Here is a 16,913-nt window from a genome sequence, read left to right as displayed (position 1 = left end):
TCAAGTTTTCAGATTTTGGATGCTCAACTGGTAAGTATCCATAATAAAAATATTCCAAAAAAAAAAAAAAAATCTTAAACTCAAAATACTTCCGATCCCCAGCATTTCAGATAAGGGATACTCAACCAGTATCTATAAAACTGTGGGAGACTAACTTGTTAGCTTCCAAAGTTGAGTAAAATTTCAGACTCTTCTCAGTTTTCGACGGTGTCTGGTGATGAAGATTGGGATGCTAATAGAAATAATGGTTTTCTGGAAGAGAGAAGACAAGGGCTCCCATGGGCTGGGTGAAAGGATATGAGAACTCCCTGGGATCTGGTAGCAAATGTTCTTGCTCAAATGGTGGGCAAGGGGGAAGGAAAATTTGGCAAATCTAATGTATTTGCCTTATAATCTTTCTCCCCTCCCCCCCACTTTTTTTTTTGAGACAGTTTCCCTCTCATGTCCCAGGATGGAGTGCAATGGCACGACCTTGGCTCACTGCAACCTCCGCCTCCCAGGTTCAAGTGATTCTCCTGCCTCAGCCTCTGGAGTAGCTGGGATTACAGGCACGTGCCATCATACCTGAATTTTTCTATTTTTAGTAGTGATGGAGTTTCACCATGTTGGCCAGGCTGGTCTCAAACTCCTGACCTCAAGTGATCCTCCCACCTAAGCCTCCCAAAGTGCTAGGATTACAGGCGTGAGTCACTGCTTCCAGTCTAATCTCCACCTCTTAATGGGTTCTGTTTCTTTCTAAAGAGCAAAAAATACACCAATACTCAATATCATCATCATCTCTTTTTTTCTACAATTTCTTTTAAACAAAACCCATTCTTCAAAATTATTGATACAAAATAACCAGAGAAACTTCAGCAACATCAGCTCCATATATCTCCATCATGTCCCCTGTTCCATGTCCTCTTCAATAAACTAATTGCTTTGAACAACAACAACGACAACAAAAATGCATGACAAAACCAAAACCTCTTCCTTTCTTCAAACAACTCAATGTTCATCATTCTTCTGCTATGAATGTTCATACATCTTCTACTATGAAATAATACCGTGGGCTCATGAGAGACTCCACTATGGTCAAGGAATGGAATCCAGATTATCTGACTGAATCTTCCACCCATATAGATGTCACTAAATATGTCTGTGAACTCGAAGCAAATAACAGAGAAACACAAAATAAAAATGGCTTTAATATACCAACATGTACAGATTATTCAGTTTCATTGTAATTTCCCAATAATTTTAAATTATAATTTTCAAAAAGGATTTTTAACATCTGCTAGGCTAATTCCATGAAATTATCTTTTCTCCAGTTATTTATAATCTTTCTAAATAGTTTAAAATACAGCATATTTTCACAACAAATTTTATTTTCCCCACCACAAAGGATTATCCCACTTCTCTAGTAATTTCCTTTGTGCAAGAATGTAGAATATAGACTAATCAGCCTAACTAGGATCTAAAAAGGCAAGGTTACATAAAACGCTTCTTGTCTAACCATATTAAGGCCCAAGTTTACCTAGAGTCACAACTGTAGTTAACAACTGCTATTTCTCTGGTTGTTTTTTGTTTTGTTTTTGTTTTTGCAAAGTTTCGCCATGTTGCCCAGGCTACCCTCGAACTCCTGGGCTCAAGCGATTCTCTGGCCTCAGCCTCCTGAGTAGCTGGGAATAGAGGAGCATGCCACCATGTCTGGCTCCTCTGTGACTTTCTTAATGTGCAGAAACCAAAACAGGTAATAGTATTTAATAAGAATGTCTAGGTAATTTTTTTTTAAATCCAAAAGTTAAAGTAGACAAAAAGGGAAGGGAAAAATTCATATGCAGATAAAAAATATTTCTATTACTGTGGATCCTTGATTTTTTTTATAGATCTTAACAATGATTTATGAGGTTCTCAATGACAATTTAATAAAACTGCAAAATTCATTAAGAACATCAGAGAAGGCCAGGTGCAGTGGCTCACGCCTGCAATCCCAGTACTTTGAGAGGCCAAGGCAGGCGGATCACGAGGTCAGATCGAGACCATCCTGGCTAACACGGTGAAACCCCGTCTCTACTAAAAATACAAAAATTAGCTGGGCATGGTGGTGGGAGCCTGTAGTCCCAGCTACTCAGGAGGCTGAGGCAGGAGAATGGCGTGAACCTGGGAGGCGGAGCTTGTGGTGAGCTGAGATCGCGCCACTGCATACTCCAGCCTGGGCGACACAGCGAGACTCTATCTCAGAAAAAAAAAAAAAAAGAATATCAGAGAAATAAGATTATAAATTTACTGAGGCATACAAATTGGAATCTACATTTACCATCTTGCACAAATAGGAAAGTTTCTAATAACTTATTAACAAAATCATTCTGAAACCTTTACACAAATCAGCCTATTTTAAATAAAAAGGTTAGAAACATTATAACTATGTACAAAGTATATATCTGTATACTTAACATTCTAAGTAAAGATATCTTTGAAAATTTACTGTTACACAGTATTAGTACCATACTCTATAATGAGCAAAGAAAGAATATGAGAACTCTTGGGCTCAGTACATTGTAAATATGTTCAAAATGCTATATACATTTTGCCTGGAAAGATTTTTAAAAATCCCACATAATCACATAAACCACTGGACTGATTTTTAAAAACTTTAAAAAAGATATTTAAAGATATGGCTCATAAATGACAAGTTGATGGGTGCTGACGAGTTGATGGGTGCAGCACACCAACATGGCACATGTATACATATGTAACAAACCTGCACGTTGTGCACATGTACCCTAGAACTTAAAGTATAATAATAATAATAAAAGATATGGCTCATTAAGCAAACATTTAGTGATCATATCTCACAGCAGCCTCAAACTGCTGGGCTCAAGTGATCCTCCTGCCTCAGTTGGCAAATGGGCAAAAGATATGAACAGAAATTTCACTGAAAAGGATAAACAGAATGGGCTGAAATAAGAAATAGTGACACCACCAAATGCTGGCGAGCATGCAGAGAAACTGGATCACTCATACATTACTGGTGGGAATGTAAGTGGTACAGCCAGTCTGGAAAACAGTTTGGCCGTTTCTTATAAAGATAAGATTCATTTAAATGGGAGTCTCTATATCATTTGTTTCCTAAACATCACAGGTATCTATTTAAATACAGCCATTTTATAATAGACCAAATGTATAGTAAAGTGGGGAAAGATAGTAGAAAAAGAATAACAAAGAATTTCAGAAATATCTGATTTTGCAAGCACCTGTCTCTGTCCTTCCCACTTCAAGATCATTCCTGCATTCCTCTAGGAAGAAGGGTCCCATGGGAATATGATGACAATGCAGCCAATGACTTAGGTGCCAATAGATGCTGGTGCCAAAATATTTATGGCTATGAGGTTTCAAAACTTAAAAAAAGAAAAATGATTCCTTTTTATTGGAAAGGGGATTTAAAAAGAAAAACAACCAACATGATTTTGAATCATCTATTTAACTTTTTTAGATTACTCTTTTTGACTGGTTCAAACCAGAAGACCTGGGTTTGGGTTTACAATAAGACAATTCTGGGACCAAGTAGGTTGTAAAAGTCCAAGGTGTGTTTGGGTTTTTTTTTTCCTCTCTCTCTCTCTCTTTTTTTTTTTTTTTGAGACAGAGCCTCACTATGTCACCCAGGCTGGAATGCAGTGGCCCAATCTCAGCTCACTGCAACCTCCCAGGTTCAAGCAATTCTCCTGTCTCAGCCTCCCAAGTCGCTGGGACTACAGGCACATGCCACCATGCCTGGCTAATTTTTGTATTTTTAGTAGAGATGGGGTTTCACCATATTGATCAGGCTGGTCTTGAACTCCTGACCTCAGGTGATCCACCCGCCTTGGTCTCCCAAAATGCTGAGATTACAGGCGTGAGCAACTGCACCTGGCCTTTTTCTCTCTTTTTTAAAATTGAGATGGGGGTCTCACTATGTTGCCCAGGCTGATCTCGAACTCCTGGGCTCAAGTGATCCTCCCACCTTGGCCTCATACATTGCTGGGATTACAGGTGTGAGCCGCCATGCTTATCCTGGGGCTTTTAATTCTTACTGAAAACTATAGTCTAAATTTCCCAAAGGGATTCAGAATCCTTTGGGGGTAGATTCAAGCCTTCTAGGCCATCTCTGGGATGACTCTAGAAAAACTTAAAGTCAAAGAACTCCAGGGGGTACATCTACATGTCTCCTCAAATAATTACAAAATTCTTGCCAGATTCCTGGGCTGGACTGTTTTAGATTAAAGACTGGTCCCTTACAGGAGGGGCTATTTACGAAGTTCCTTCCCTATAGCACCAGAGTGTTTGGCACTCTCAAAATTCAATCTGTTAGTCATCTGCAGTCAAATATATAAAACCTGTGAAGAGAGAGGCTTCAATTAAAGCTTAAAAAGTTAATATATCTATGTGTATTTACGGATGTGTATCTCTACACAAATAGTTTTTCAAATATATAAACATATTAAGAATTTTATTTTATTAAGACAGGGCATTGCCCTGTTGCCCAGGCTGGAGTGCAGTGGCACAATCATAGCTCACAGCAGTCGAACTCCTGGGTTCAAGCGATGCTCCTGCTTCAGTTTCCTGAATAGCTGGGACTACAGGGGCATACCACCACACCTGGCTAATTAAAAAAATTATTTTGTAGAGACAAGGTCTCACTTTGCTGCCCAAGCTGTAGTTGAACTCCTGGCTTCAAGTGATCCTCTGGCCTCAGCCTCCCAAAGTGCTGGGATTATAGGCATGAGCCACTGTGCTTGGCCAAAAATTTTAAATAAACAATATGAGGATTCTAGCTTTCACTACAGAGTAGTTCCTCCTCCTCCTCCTCCTCCACCTCTTCGTCCTCCTCTTCTTCTTCTTCTTCTTTTTTTGAGATGGAGTTTAACTCTTGTTGCCCAGGCTAGAGTGCAATGGCACAATCTCGGCTCACTGCAACCTCTGCCTCAGGGGTTCAAGCGGTTCTCCTGCCTCAGCCTCCTGACTAGCTGGGATTACAGGCATGTGCCACCACACCCAGCTAATTTTCTTGTAGTTTTAGTAGAGATGGGGTTTCTCCATGTTGGTCAGGCTGGTCTCAAACTCCCAACCTCAGGTGATCCACCCTCCTTGGCCTCCCTAAGTGCTGGGAAGAGTATAGTTTTTCTTAATCCAACAGAAAAATATTTTACTCACAACAAATATAAATTGCCCCCATCAACAAATGTATGTAATATCAAGGATAACGTGTGTACAAACAAAGTTGCACTAACAAAGTAAAAATGTATCCCACATACATGAAAGCAGTGCTAAGTTCTAGGGAAGCAGACAGTTTCTGCTTTCAGGGAGCTTCCAGTCTGGTAGAGATTTACACAGAAGGCAGATTAAAGAGACTGATGATCTCCTTTATTCAGAGATAAAAAGGAAGCAAAAAAGCAGGTCAAATCAAAGATGATCTGCAGAATACATTAACCCTACACTGAAATCATGGACCTACTCCAGTAATTAAGGCTGCAGAGGTGGGGCTGGGTGGATGAAAACATCAGAAGACAATTACAGCATGAGTTACTGATTGATTGATTGATTGAGACAGGGTCTCACTTTGTCACCCAGGCTAGAGTACAGCGACATGATCTTGGCTCACTGCAGCCTCCACCTCCTGGAGCTCAAGTGATCTTCCCACCTCAGCCCCCTAATTAGCTGAGACTATATGCGTGTGCCACCACACCCAGCTAATTTGTGTATTTTTTGTAGAGATAGGGATTCGCCAGGTTGCCCAGGCTGGTCTCAAACTCCTGAGCTCAAGTGATCCGCCTGTCTTGGCCTCCCAAAGTGCTAGGATTACACGTGTGAGTCACTGTGCCCAGCTGAGATTTCTTTTTTCTTCATTAATCAGCAAAATAGAAACCTATTTATTTATTTCAAGATACTTTTTTTTTTCTTTGCTAACAACCATTTCCTAAGGTAAAATGAGGCAGAAAGAAAAGGAGTATGATACTATATTCACTGAGTCTTCAATTTTCTTCTAACAGCCTGTATCAGTGGCTTTCAACTGGGGGCAATTTTGCCTCTCAGAATGGCAATGTTTGAAGACATTTTTGGCCATAACTAGGGGGATGCTACTTGTAGCTAGAGGGCAGAGGTCAGGGATACTGCTAAACATCCTATAAAGTACAGCATAGCATCCCAAGATAAAGATTTATCCAGTCCAAAATGTCAATGCTGAGATTAGGAAACCAGGCCATGGTTGGATAAAAAAGATGAAAAAATCAGTACGTCTACAGTATAAAAGCAATTAGTAGCACTTTAAGATAGATTGAACAGGAACATTCTCTTCCTTGATGAGACAGTTGCAGACCTTCTAAAAATATCTGATAGATCCATAATGGGAAAATAAAACTTGCTGAGAAATAGCACAAATTTTTCTAAACTTCAAATACTAGCATACAAATGAAAAATAAACTTGGAAGATAGAAAGGACAAACCAGGTGTGGTGGCTTACACCTGTAATCCTAGCACTTTGGGAGGCCAAGGTGGGCGGATCACAAGTCAGGAGTTTGAGACCAGCCTGGTCAACATGGTAAAACCCTGTGTCTACTAAAAATACAAAAATCAGCTGGGTGTGGTGACGCGTACCTGTAATCCCAGCTACTTGGGAGGCTGAGGCAGGAGGATTGCTTGAGCCTGGGAGGTGGAGGTTGCAGTGAGCCGAGATCATGCCACTGCACTGCAGCCTGGGCAACAGAACAAGACTGTCTCAAAAAAAAAAAAAAGAAAGGACAATTTTGTTGCTCAATTGATCTTATCAACTGTTTCTGCAACCACAAAAGCAAATGTGGTCACATTTCTGATTTTGGTTAACTCTGAAAATATTTACCAAACTCTTATCACTAAAAATGGCCACAAATATTAAAAATAAAATACTAGTTTTTAGATTCACAGAAGAAAAAAATAGCCACTAACACTTGAGGAGATGCTCAATTCCAATGAGAGACATTCAAAGTTACTTTCCAACATTATGTCAAAAGTATTGATCCTTTTTTTTTTTTTTTTTTGAGACACAGTGTTGCTCTGTTGCCCAGGCTACAGTGCAGTGGCATGATCTTGGCTCACTGCAACCTCCACCTCCCAGATTTAAGCAATTCTCCTGCCTCAGCCTCCTGAGTAGCTGGGATTACATGCTGGTGTCACCACGCCCAGCTAATTTTTGTACTGTTAGTGGAGACAGGGTTTTGCCGTGTTTGACCAGGTTAGACTCCTGACCTCAAATGATCTGCCCACCTCAGCCTCCCAAAGTGTTGTGATTACAGGCGTGAGCCAATGCACCCAGCCCAAAGTATTTATCCTTTATCTTGTGGTTATATGTTGGGAAAGAAGAATGTGGAAAAGTGAACTAACAAATTTTCAGGTATTAATATTACAATTTAGTATATTCTGACAAAAAGAATTATTTTCTATAAAATTACACCCATTGGCTGGGTGCAGTGGCTCATGGCTGCAGTGGCTCACGGCTGCAATCCCAGCACTTTGGGAGGCCAAGGTGGGAGGATCACTTAAGGCCAGGAATTAAAGACTATCCTGGCAACATAGCAAGACCTTGTCTCTACAAAAAAAGAAAAAGAAAAAAAATTACACCCACTGAGAAACAGAACGTGTAACAGTAAAACAACAGAGCAGCTTCCATGTGATTTTTGATAGGAAAGCTTTAATTGGGGACTAAGCTTTGTAAAAAGGATGTAAACAGGGGAAAGAATGAAAAGAATAAGATTTATCTACATAATGAAGTTTGACTTTTCACAGTAAATAAAATACCTCTATTTATTAATAACAAAAATATTTCCAAATGTTAATTAGTAGATTTAATTATACTATATATTTGCTACAATGCCTTCATCAGAAAATTTAATTAAGAAGATACTTGAAGTTCATTCAAATGGCACTTGCAGAAATGCAACTTAACTTCTAGTTCTAGGCCGGGCGCAGAGGCTCACGCCTGTAATCCCAGCACTTTGGGAGGCCGAGGCGGGTGGATCACCTGAGGTTGGGAGTTTGAGACCAGCCTGACCAACATGGAGAAACCCTGTCTCTACTAAAAATACAAAATTAGCTGGGCCTGGTGGCACATGCCTATAATCCCAGCTACTAGGGAGGCTGAGGCAGGAGAATTGCTTGAACCTGGGAGGCGGAGGTTGTGGTGAGCCAAGATCGTGCCATTGCACTCCAGCCTGGGCAACAAGAGTGAAACTCCGCCTCAAAAAAAAAAAACTTCTAGTTCTATCATATCTGTCTCCAAAATGGACATATATGACAGCAAAAACAAAATTCTCTATAAGTCTCTTCATTAGTTACAATACTATGTAACTAAAATAGCTAGTTCTATAATAAAAGGATTTTATGTGATAAATCCTGACCAAGAGAGAAATAAAGTCATTATTGCTGCAAATCCAAATGGAACCTACCCCAAATATAGGGAGGGGCAAATAAAGTGAAAACATGTTGGAAGGTGGGGTCAACTGCCTTAGGACAATTCTACATCCAACTTGACACTACTCACAACTTACTCCTCTTCACTGTTTCTTGCAAGAAAGTCTGAGAATGCGAGACTGTTCTTGCTGCTCCCTGTGGATCTCTGGCCAAGTGGCTGAAGGGCAATCCTGAGCATAGACACACTCTCCTCCCCTCTATCCGCTATCCGCTGCACATACTCAGAGGGATGAGTGGACCGAACAAACATCAAAAAGATGCAGGAACAAATAAAATACCCCAATAAAGGCAATTCTTAAGTGGTCAATAAATTAGGGCACTTTCTTCAAATTAAGCTCTGTCAATTAGGCACTTAATAAAAACAAAAGACATTAATACAAGCATCTAAACAACAAAGAAAGATAAAGAACAAGAGAAAGGCAACATTTACGTTAACTACCAGCATGTTATACTTCAGTCAGAAGTTTTTGAAAGAAATATTATTTGAGAAGGAAAATAAGTAGCATTTTTCTGTTTCTTAAAAATCAATATTCTTTTTAGTTCATTAACTAAAATTAGTTTTTCAGTGTTTTCAACATAGAAAGAATGCTCAGATTTTGGTTGAACAAGGAAAAATTAAGGCAGAGTCTTTAAGACCAGTAAAGGAAAGCATTAACTAACTCATAAGCTTATCTGAGAGGGACATATTAAGCTCATATTTGGATATAATATTAGAAAATTATGGCTTTAAACATAAAATATTAATGTTTCAAAATTCCACATTTTCTCAGTTATTCTTTCTTTTTAGCTATATGTACTTCAAATAGCCCACTTAAATTTAAAGAATTAAATAAATACATTTCACGTAATTTTGGAACAACATGTGCATGGTGATTGACCCAGAACTATTAGCTTGGAAGGTAAATCATTATGTTCCTATGTACCACTGACCCAGTATAAAAAGGAAGAGGACCCACAATTGTCAAAATATGGTTGGAAATGACTAATGTCCCTTGGAATTTATTACAAAATAGAAGATATAAAGTTTTGAGGTATTGCTGCCTTACCATGATTTAGGGGAAAAAGTAAGAGTTTTTTTTAAAGCAATGCTTCTTAAGTTATGAAGCTTATTTAACATTTTCTCCTCTTAGTCATTGTCATATTGGTTATCCCTGAGCTTCATCTCATCTGCACGTCACATAAACCAGCCATCTATAGTTTTGATCATTTCATTTAGTGTTATGTCTTGTTATACCAATTCATAGAGCGTTTCACTGCTTTGGCCCAGTTTTCCAGACTCATTTCATATTCTTGACATTTCTTCTGTGGCTTGAAAACCACTTCACTTTGTCTCAGTTTCTTTAGTTCCTCCTTGTCAGTCCAAAACCCTATAGATGAAAAAATTATTCTCAAATTTTAAGGCAAATCATGAGTCCAATAAAGTTTATCCAAAATCCTATGTGAGTTGCTGGTAGAAAGGTAAACAAAAACTATTTTTAAAACAATCCAAAATACTTTGTTACTTTTGAATTTTGTTAGATTAATCATTCCTGAAAATAATTATACCAGGATTTTCAAGTCTTTTGGTTTCTAACTTTCAGCTCAGTTTCTGTGTGGTGGGATACCACATCACTTCTAAAGTAGCTACCCTATGCCATCATTTAATTTCATAACTTGCTATTATTAAAACAATCCCAAGTGAAAAAAACAGTATATTTACTGGCCAGGCACAGTGGTTCACGCCTGCAATCCCAATGCTTTGGAAGACTGAGGAGGGAAGACCACTTGCTTAGGAGTTCGAGAGTGCAGTGAGCTATGATCGCATCACTGCACTCCAGCCTGGGTAACAGAGAAAGACCCTGTCTCTAAAAAAAGAAAAACAGAAGAAGAAAAAGAAAAAAAAAAAAAAAGAAATAGGGTATTTTCTTTTTATCCAATTAAAATAAATGAAGATGCATTAAGATTTTTGTCTTACAGTTTAAGGTAAATCTCAACTTTCTGGAATATGCATAAAATTCAAAGTTGGGGATTAATGTAATAGTTTCTCTTTCAAACTATAGTCTTTTATATAATTTATTTAAATTCCAATTTAAGATAATTTTGTAGTTCTAGCATAGACTGCTCTTTGCGGGAAGGATCATATGATATATAATAAAAAGCAAGATAACTTTTTTTTTGGAGACAGCCTCGTTCTGTTGCCCAGGCTGGAGTACAGTGGTGCGATCTCAGCTCCCTGCAACCTCCACCTCCCGGATTGAAGCAATTCTCCTGCCTGGGCCTCTAGAGTAGCTCGGCCCATAGGCATGCGCCACCATGCCCAGCTAATTTTTTGTACTTTTAGTAGAGACGGGGTTTCGCCATGTTGGCCAGGCTGGTCTCAAACTCCTGGCTTCAAGTGATCCACCCTCCTCAGCCTCCCAAAGTGTTGGGATTACAGGCGTGAGCCACAGCGCCCAGCGAGAACATTTATAACTAAGATCATAAGTCGTCTGAAATGATACAGGTATGTTATTAGTAAGCTTGGCACATTTCACCTACTGAGCGGTCTATCGCACCTCTTTTGAAGTACTAACTGTCTACAAATCTTCATGAAGTACATTTTCTCTTACCAATAAAACTGACACATAAATTCTCCTTTGTAAAATTTTGTCAGGTCACATTCTTTTTCTTTACAGTCAACATTTTAGACTATCTATGTTTAAAGGTATTAATGTAGGCTGGGTGCGGTGGCTCATGCCTGTAATTCCAGCACTTTGGGAAGCCGAGGCGGGCAGATCTTCTGAGCTCAGGAGTTCGAGACCACCTTGGGTAACATGGTGAAACCCTGTCTCAACTAAAATATAAAAAATTAGCCGGGCATGGTGGCACGTGCCTATAATCTCAGCTACTTAGGAGGCTGAGGCACGAGAATCACTTGAGCCCAGGAGGCGGAGGTTGCAGTGACCCGATATCACACCACTGCACTGCAGCTTGGGCTAAAGAGTGAGACTCCATCTCAAACAAACAAAAAAAACCCAAAAACTTAAATTAAAAATAAATAAATAAAGGTATTAATGTAGGCAAGTTTTTAAAAGAAAAAAATTGTTTTCATCAGTATACTATAGTTAGATAAATCTAGTCAGGAAAATAAATGTGTTTCTTAAAATCCTCATTTCCAGAATTTATTGTTTACATTTTAAGGCATATATATTTTAAGTCATTTTATTAAATATGTATTGAGCAAATCCAATTTCCAGGTAAATTCATAAAATAAAGAGGATATACATAGTCTCACATTTCTGAGACAGAAGCAAATGTTTGAAATTAAATATAATGATGTAGATAAAACTCAAGTCACTGTGTTATGTATAAAAATAACCTGCATGTGGGGCCGGGTGCAGAGGCTCATGCCTGTGATCCCAGCACTCCGGGATGTCGAGGCGGGTGGATCACCAGAGGTCAGGAGTTTGAAGCTAGCCTGGCCAACATGGCGAAACCCCATCTCTACTAAAAACACAAAAATTAGTCGGGCATGGTGGCGGGTGCCTGCAATCCCAGCTACTTGGGAGGCTAAGGCAGGAGAAACGCTTGAACCTGGGAGGAGGAGGTTTCAGTGAGCTGAGATTGCGCCATTGCACTCCAGCCTAGGCAACAGAGGGAAACTCCATCTCAAAAATAAAACAAAACACAACAAAACAACCCTGGGTGTATTTGTTACTTAAAGCATTTTAAATGTTCAAGAGAATCCGACTTATTTAGTCTTATCAGGTGAAAAGTGTAGAAGAATTTGATTAACATAAGTATAAAAATGCTTATGAGAACTTGATTTACTATAATTATAGCTTAATTTATTCAATTTGTTTGTTGTTTAAGTATTTGTGATTTACCTTGTTACAGTTCTAAGTTTGCTCAATCAGGCATGTGAAAGTAATAAGAGAAAAATCAAACATACTAAATTTATAGGAGTTGGAATACAAAGGAGTTCAAATTTTCAAATGAGATTGATTATTTAAGGGACAGTTTATTTTCTTCAACTTTAATTAATCAAACATTAATCAATGAAGAAATCAAAGTAACCGTTTCAATTTTATTCAAAATTACCAGATTTTTAGTAAAATCAAGTTTAAGCCAAATTTACCAAGATTTTAGGCTTTTTGTAACTTTAATATACTATTAGCCTAAAACTTTTAAATGTAAAATATCTTATTTTGTACCAAACACTCCCCAGAAAGAAACACATTAAAACACTCTGAGTGTCCTAAGGCATCGTCCTGCTTCCTAGGGGGCCCTTTAAATCGACATGCCTACTTCTATTCTTATTCCTCCTCACTGATCTTTTCACTAATTGTCAAAGTGATCTGTTCAAATGCAGATCTTTCTACGTTCCCCCCTGCTTAAAATTCTTTAGTGGCTCTCCAGTGCCTTCAGGGTCAGGTCCGAACTCTTCTTTATAAGGAGTCACCACAACTGAACCTCTACGTACCTCTCCCACTCCCTTCTTGCTCTCACCGTAACAGTACTTCCCATCATTGACCAATGCCTTTGCACAAGTTGCAATAGGGATATTGTGCCACCCATTTCTCACCCTCTCCTCACCTGACTCTCTGCTAGCCCCTTCAAAATTGAACTATATGTGCTCCCCTCTGGAAAGCCTAGATCACTTGCTTATTAATACTGTCACTGTTCACTGGCTTTATCAAACAAACTTAATAATCACTTGACTTACCTGTCTCCTCCCACCAGGGATCAGAGACTATGGTTTTTAATCTCTTTATTGCCAGCAGTGATCGTCACGTAGCAGATGCTCCACAAATGTTGTTCAATAAATAAAAGAATGGAGTGGTTTCTAATGACACAGGCAAACCTACTGACAAGGTTTATTCCTTGACCAAACTCCAATCAGGCTCCTCCAAGCTCTTTTCCAACTAGGCCTCAACTTTTGGACTTCCATAGTCATCTCTGCATTATCTAATTTGAGCAAGAATTCTGCTAAATTGGTGTAGCCACAATCTCCCATCCTCAATTTCTGATCAACCTCGATATCTCATCCTCCAGATGATATCTGATCACCCTGGCCTGCCTTCTTGAAAATATTATTAGGTTGGTTAGCAAGAATGTCCCCTTACCTCAATGTTTCCTCTTAGTAATTTTCCATCCACTGACTCTCACTCTGCTCTTTGGCTATAATTTCTCACTTTTCCTTATTGTATTCAAAGTTGAGCCTAATCTCTCTCCCACCATAAGATCCCACTGAAGTAGTCCCTATACCTATCTTGATAGTCCTCCAGAATGAAGCCCAGCTTACTGTTCTTTTTTTTTTTTCTTTTGAGACAGAGTCTTGCTCTGTCACCCAGGATGGAGTGCAGTGGCACCACCTCGGCTCACTGCAACCTCCTCCTTCCCAGGTTCAAGCAATTCTCCTGTCTCAGCCTCCCGAGTAGTTGGGATTACAGGCATGTGCCACCATGCCTAGCTAATTTTTGTACTATTAGTTGAGACAGGGTTTTGCCATGTTAGCCAAGCTTATCTCGAACTCTTGACCCTCAGGTGATCCACCTGCCTCAGTCTCCCAAAGTGCTGGGATTACAGGTGTGAGCCACTGCACCCGGCTCACCTTATTGTTCTTTAATAAGTGTCACTGTAATTTTTTTCTTTAACACTATCTATCCAGAAAGTTTACCCAGAGACTCTCTCTTGCTAGAGACTGACACAGCTGAGAATTAACTGTCCTTGTCTCATATTTCTGACTGAAGGAGTGAGGTAAGGATAGAAGAGGTGCAAACAGACTCACCAATAGAGGAGGTCACAGGGTATTCTGTGAGCAATATGCATATGTATATGGAGTTTAATGGACACCAAAGCTTTCCAGACTCTCTAGAATTTTTTGATGTGAGAGGAGAAATGCTATCTGTAAGAAACAGTTTGCAAGAAAGCTCTCATTCTTATACATTTTACACATACCAACAGCAAGGCCAGCTAGAGAAGCTGCACCCAGGCATGACATGTCAACGTCCACAGGTCTGTCTATATTCTCATTAATCAGGTCTGAAGTCATCTGCATGACAAAACCGTTCTTACAAACTCCTCCATCTGCCCTGTGGGGAACAAAATATGTAAGATGAATTACTACAACAAAAGCATCATTCTTTTTCAGTGGGCCACATTTTTTTTCTGAAATCCTTGATTTTATTTTATAAATTTAACTTTTTATTTCTAAAATTAAATCACTTAGCATTAACCTAACGGCAGAGAACCGTACTGGGTAATCTTTAAACATTTTCCTTATTTCTGCCATCAATTTTCTCACCTGCCCTTGTTTGTCTTAGGACTGGTTCAAAACAGGCCAGGTATAATAAACTAAGGTAACATAAAAATTCACTTAGATATTACAGAAAAGGAAGTCAAGAAGTTTGATGCTTACATGTCCAAAGGATAGTTACACACCCAAAAAAGAGATTTTAAAGATTGATATACTACACATATGTGGCATATATGGGTGCCAAGATGCACCCAAATTTGATATTGTATTCTCCATAAATACATAATTAGCTCTCCTCTCCTCTCTGAATTCCTATGACCAAGAATTTTGTTGTAGCTGGGCACGTTGGCTCACACCTGTAATCCCAGCACTGTGGGAGGCTGAGGAGGGCAGATCACCTGAGATCAGGAGTTGAGTACCAGCCTGGCCAACATGGTGAAACCCTATCATTACTAAAAATACAAAAAAATTAGCTGGACATGGTGGCGCATGTCTGTAGTCCTAGCTACTCGGGATGGTGAGGCACGAGAATCACTTGAACCCGGGCAGGAGAGGTTGCGGTGAGCTGAGATCATGCCACTGCACTCCAGCCTGAGTGACACAGTAAGTCTCCGTCTCAACAAAAATATAAATAAAAGAATTTTGTTGTGAAGGAGCTAGGCAGAAGTTATTTTTGAAATCCTCAATAATCATAAAGATGAATTATTCAGGATCTCAAAAAGAAATGAGTGGTAGCTCATAGCAGCTACCACTTTCTTCTAATTTCTAATTAAGTCTATTAGAAATAAACTTTACATACCGGATTTTTGTTACAGGAATATGAATCTCTTTCTTCATCATCTCATATAACTGTTTGTTTCTAGTTAAAAAACAAGATAATTATTTATAAGAAATTCATTTCATAATAATTCACTACTTTATTCTGATCTTGAAAAATACAAACTATAATTTTATTTATTTGATATTTATAAAATGTACAAAACAAAATATTAAAGAAATAAATTGTGCTAAATGAAAACTGTAGAACAGATACTCAAATAAGCAAGAAGCGCAGGTCCTTGTGGTTTTTTTTGCCTTCATGTAAGAAGGCATAATTTACATTTTACAACTAAATTTTATCTATTACCATTCTACAAAGAAAAATTTAAAATAAGCATCTATTTAATAGATAGCTATTAAGATGGCAAACCATAAGTAAAATCTAATAGAATTAATCAAATATAAAAACAATTACTTTGTAATCACAGAAAATTTCATTTTAAATGTTACAATCCCATATTCATGACAGCATCATTCTTAATTTTAATAATTTACACCTGTCCCATCACAAAAAGATTATAGGGAAATACGCATGAAGAATAATTCTGATGACTCAATTTTGGGGCACAACAGAAGCATTATTACTTGGAATTCTCTTTCATGAATAAGGATACTAAACCTTTGAAAATCCAAATTTTGAATCTTGTATGCTTAAGAAATTGAATTTTTAAAAAAAAATCCTTCAGTTTTCAGGTATCAAGTCTGAGTGGTATTGGTACATTAAATATAAGAAAAAATAAGAAAGATACCATGGAAATTAGCAAGAAGAACATATTACATAATATATAGTATCAAATAAGCCAAAAAAACAAATTAAAGAATTTAATTAAAATTAAGAAATTTTCCATTTTGTAGCAAATTAATGAAAGACATGGCAATATTATATGGGGAAGGGGAAGTTCAAGGCAGGTTTTCATACCTGAAAGCTATTGACTCCAATATTGCTCGTACAAGATGGTATTTACTGGTGGAAGGCTTCAAACCCATAAAAGAGGCACATGCCCAGGGGTCATTTAATGGAGCCTACAGTAAGAGATAATAAGAATATATTATTATTATTCTAAATTACATCTACAGACTTGAGGAAATACTATACAATAAAAACACAGCCACATTAGAAGAAAATAATGCTATGGTTAAATAATTCAAAAGTAAAAGATAGTCCAAAGATTATGGTAAATATAACTTTGTAATAGCATTTAAATGATATTGAGTCACAGTTACTGTACTTAGCTTCTGTTTGCATTTATGTCAAAAAGAGGAACTGAAGCATATAGTTACAAATTATTAAATGCTTAGCTTTATAAATGTGGAAAATGAAGAGCAATCACAGAAATCCCTTCTCCAGCTGTAAAGTTTTTACACTAAAATTGTTTACTATGTAGAATAGCTTTCTACTTTGTACTATGTAGAACAG

At 38.1% G+C, this 16,913-nt stretch overlaps 1 protein-coding gene across 3 annotated transcripts in view; it reads right to left on the bottom strand.

Annotated features, from left to right (window-relative positions):
* Nucleotides 1–8,755: 8,755 nt before the first annotated feature.
* The window catches only part of GK5 (glycerol kinase 5), a 64,920-nt gene continuing 56,762 nt past the window's right edge, over nt 8,756–16,913 (bottom strand). For 2 of the 3 annotated variants that reach the window (XM_031663717.1, XM_031663715.1), the window contains 4 exons: nt 16,416–16,519; nt 15,477–15,536; nt 14,380–14,513; nt 9,428–9,827 (listed from right to left, as the gene is read on the bottom strand). In XM_031663717.1, the coding sequence (XP_031519577.1) occupies nt 9,679–9,827; nt 14,380–14,513; nt 15,477–15,536; nt 16,416–16,519 (447 nt within the window). In that variant the 3' untranslated portion in view covers nt 9,428–9,678. Of the gene's footprint in view, nt 9,828–14,379; nt 14,514–15,476; nt 15,537–16,415; nt 16,520–16,913 lie in introns of all 3 variants that reach the window. The other variant, XM_031663714.1, reaches the window with a different exon arrangement.

This window comes from Papio anubis, chromosome 2 (assembly GCF_008728515.1).
Source record: "Papio anubis isolate 15944 chromosome 2, Panubis1.0, whole genome shotgun sequence".
Classification (NCBI taxonomy): Eukaryota; Metazoa; Chordata; class Mammalia; order Primates; family Cercopithecidae; genus Papio; species Papio anubis.
Note: the sequence above shows the minus strand (reverse complement) of the source record. Positions and strands in the feature narration are given on the sequence as shown.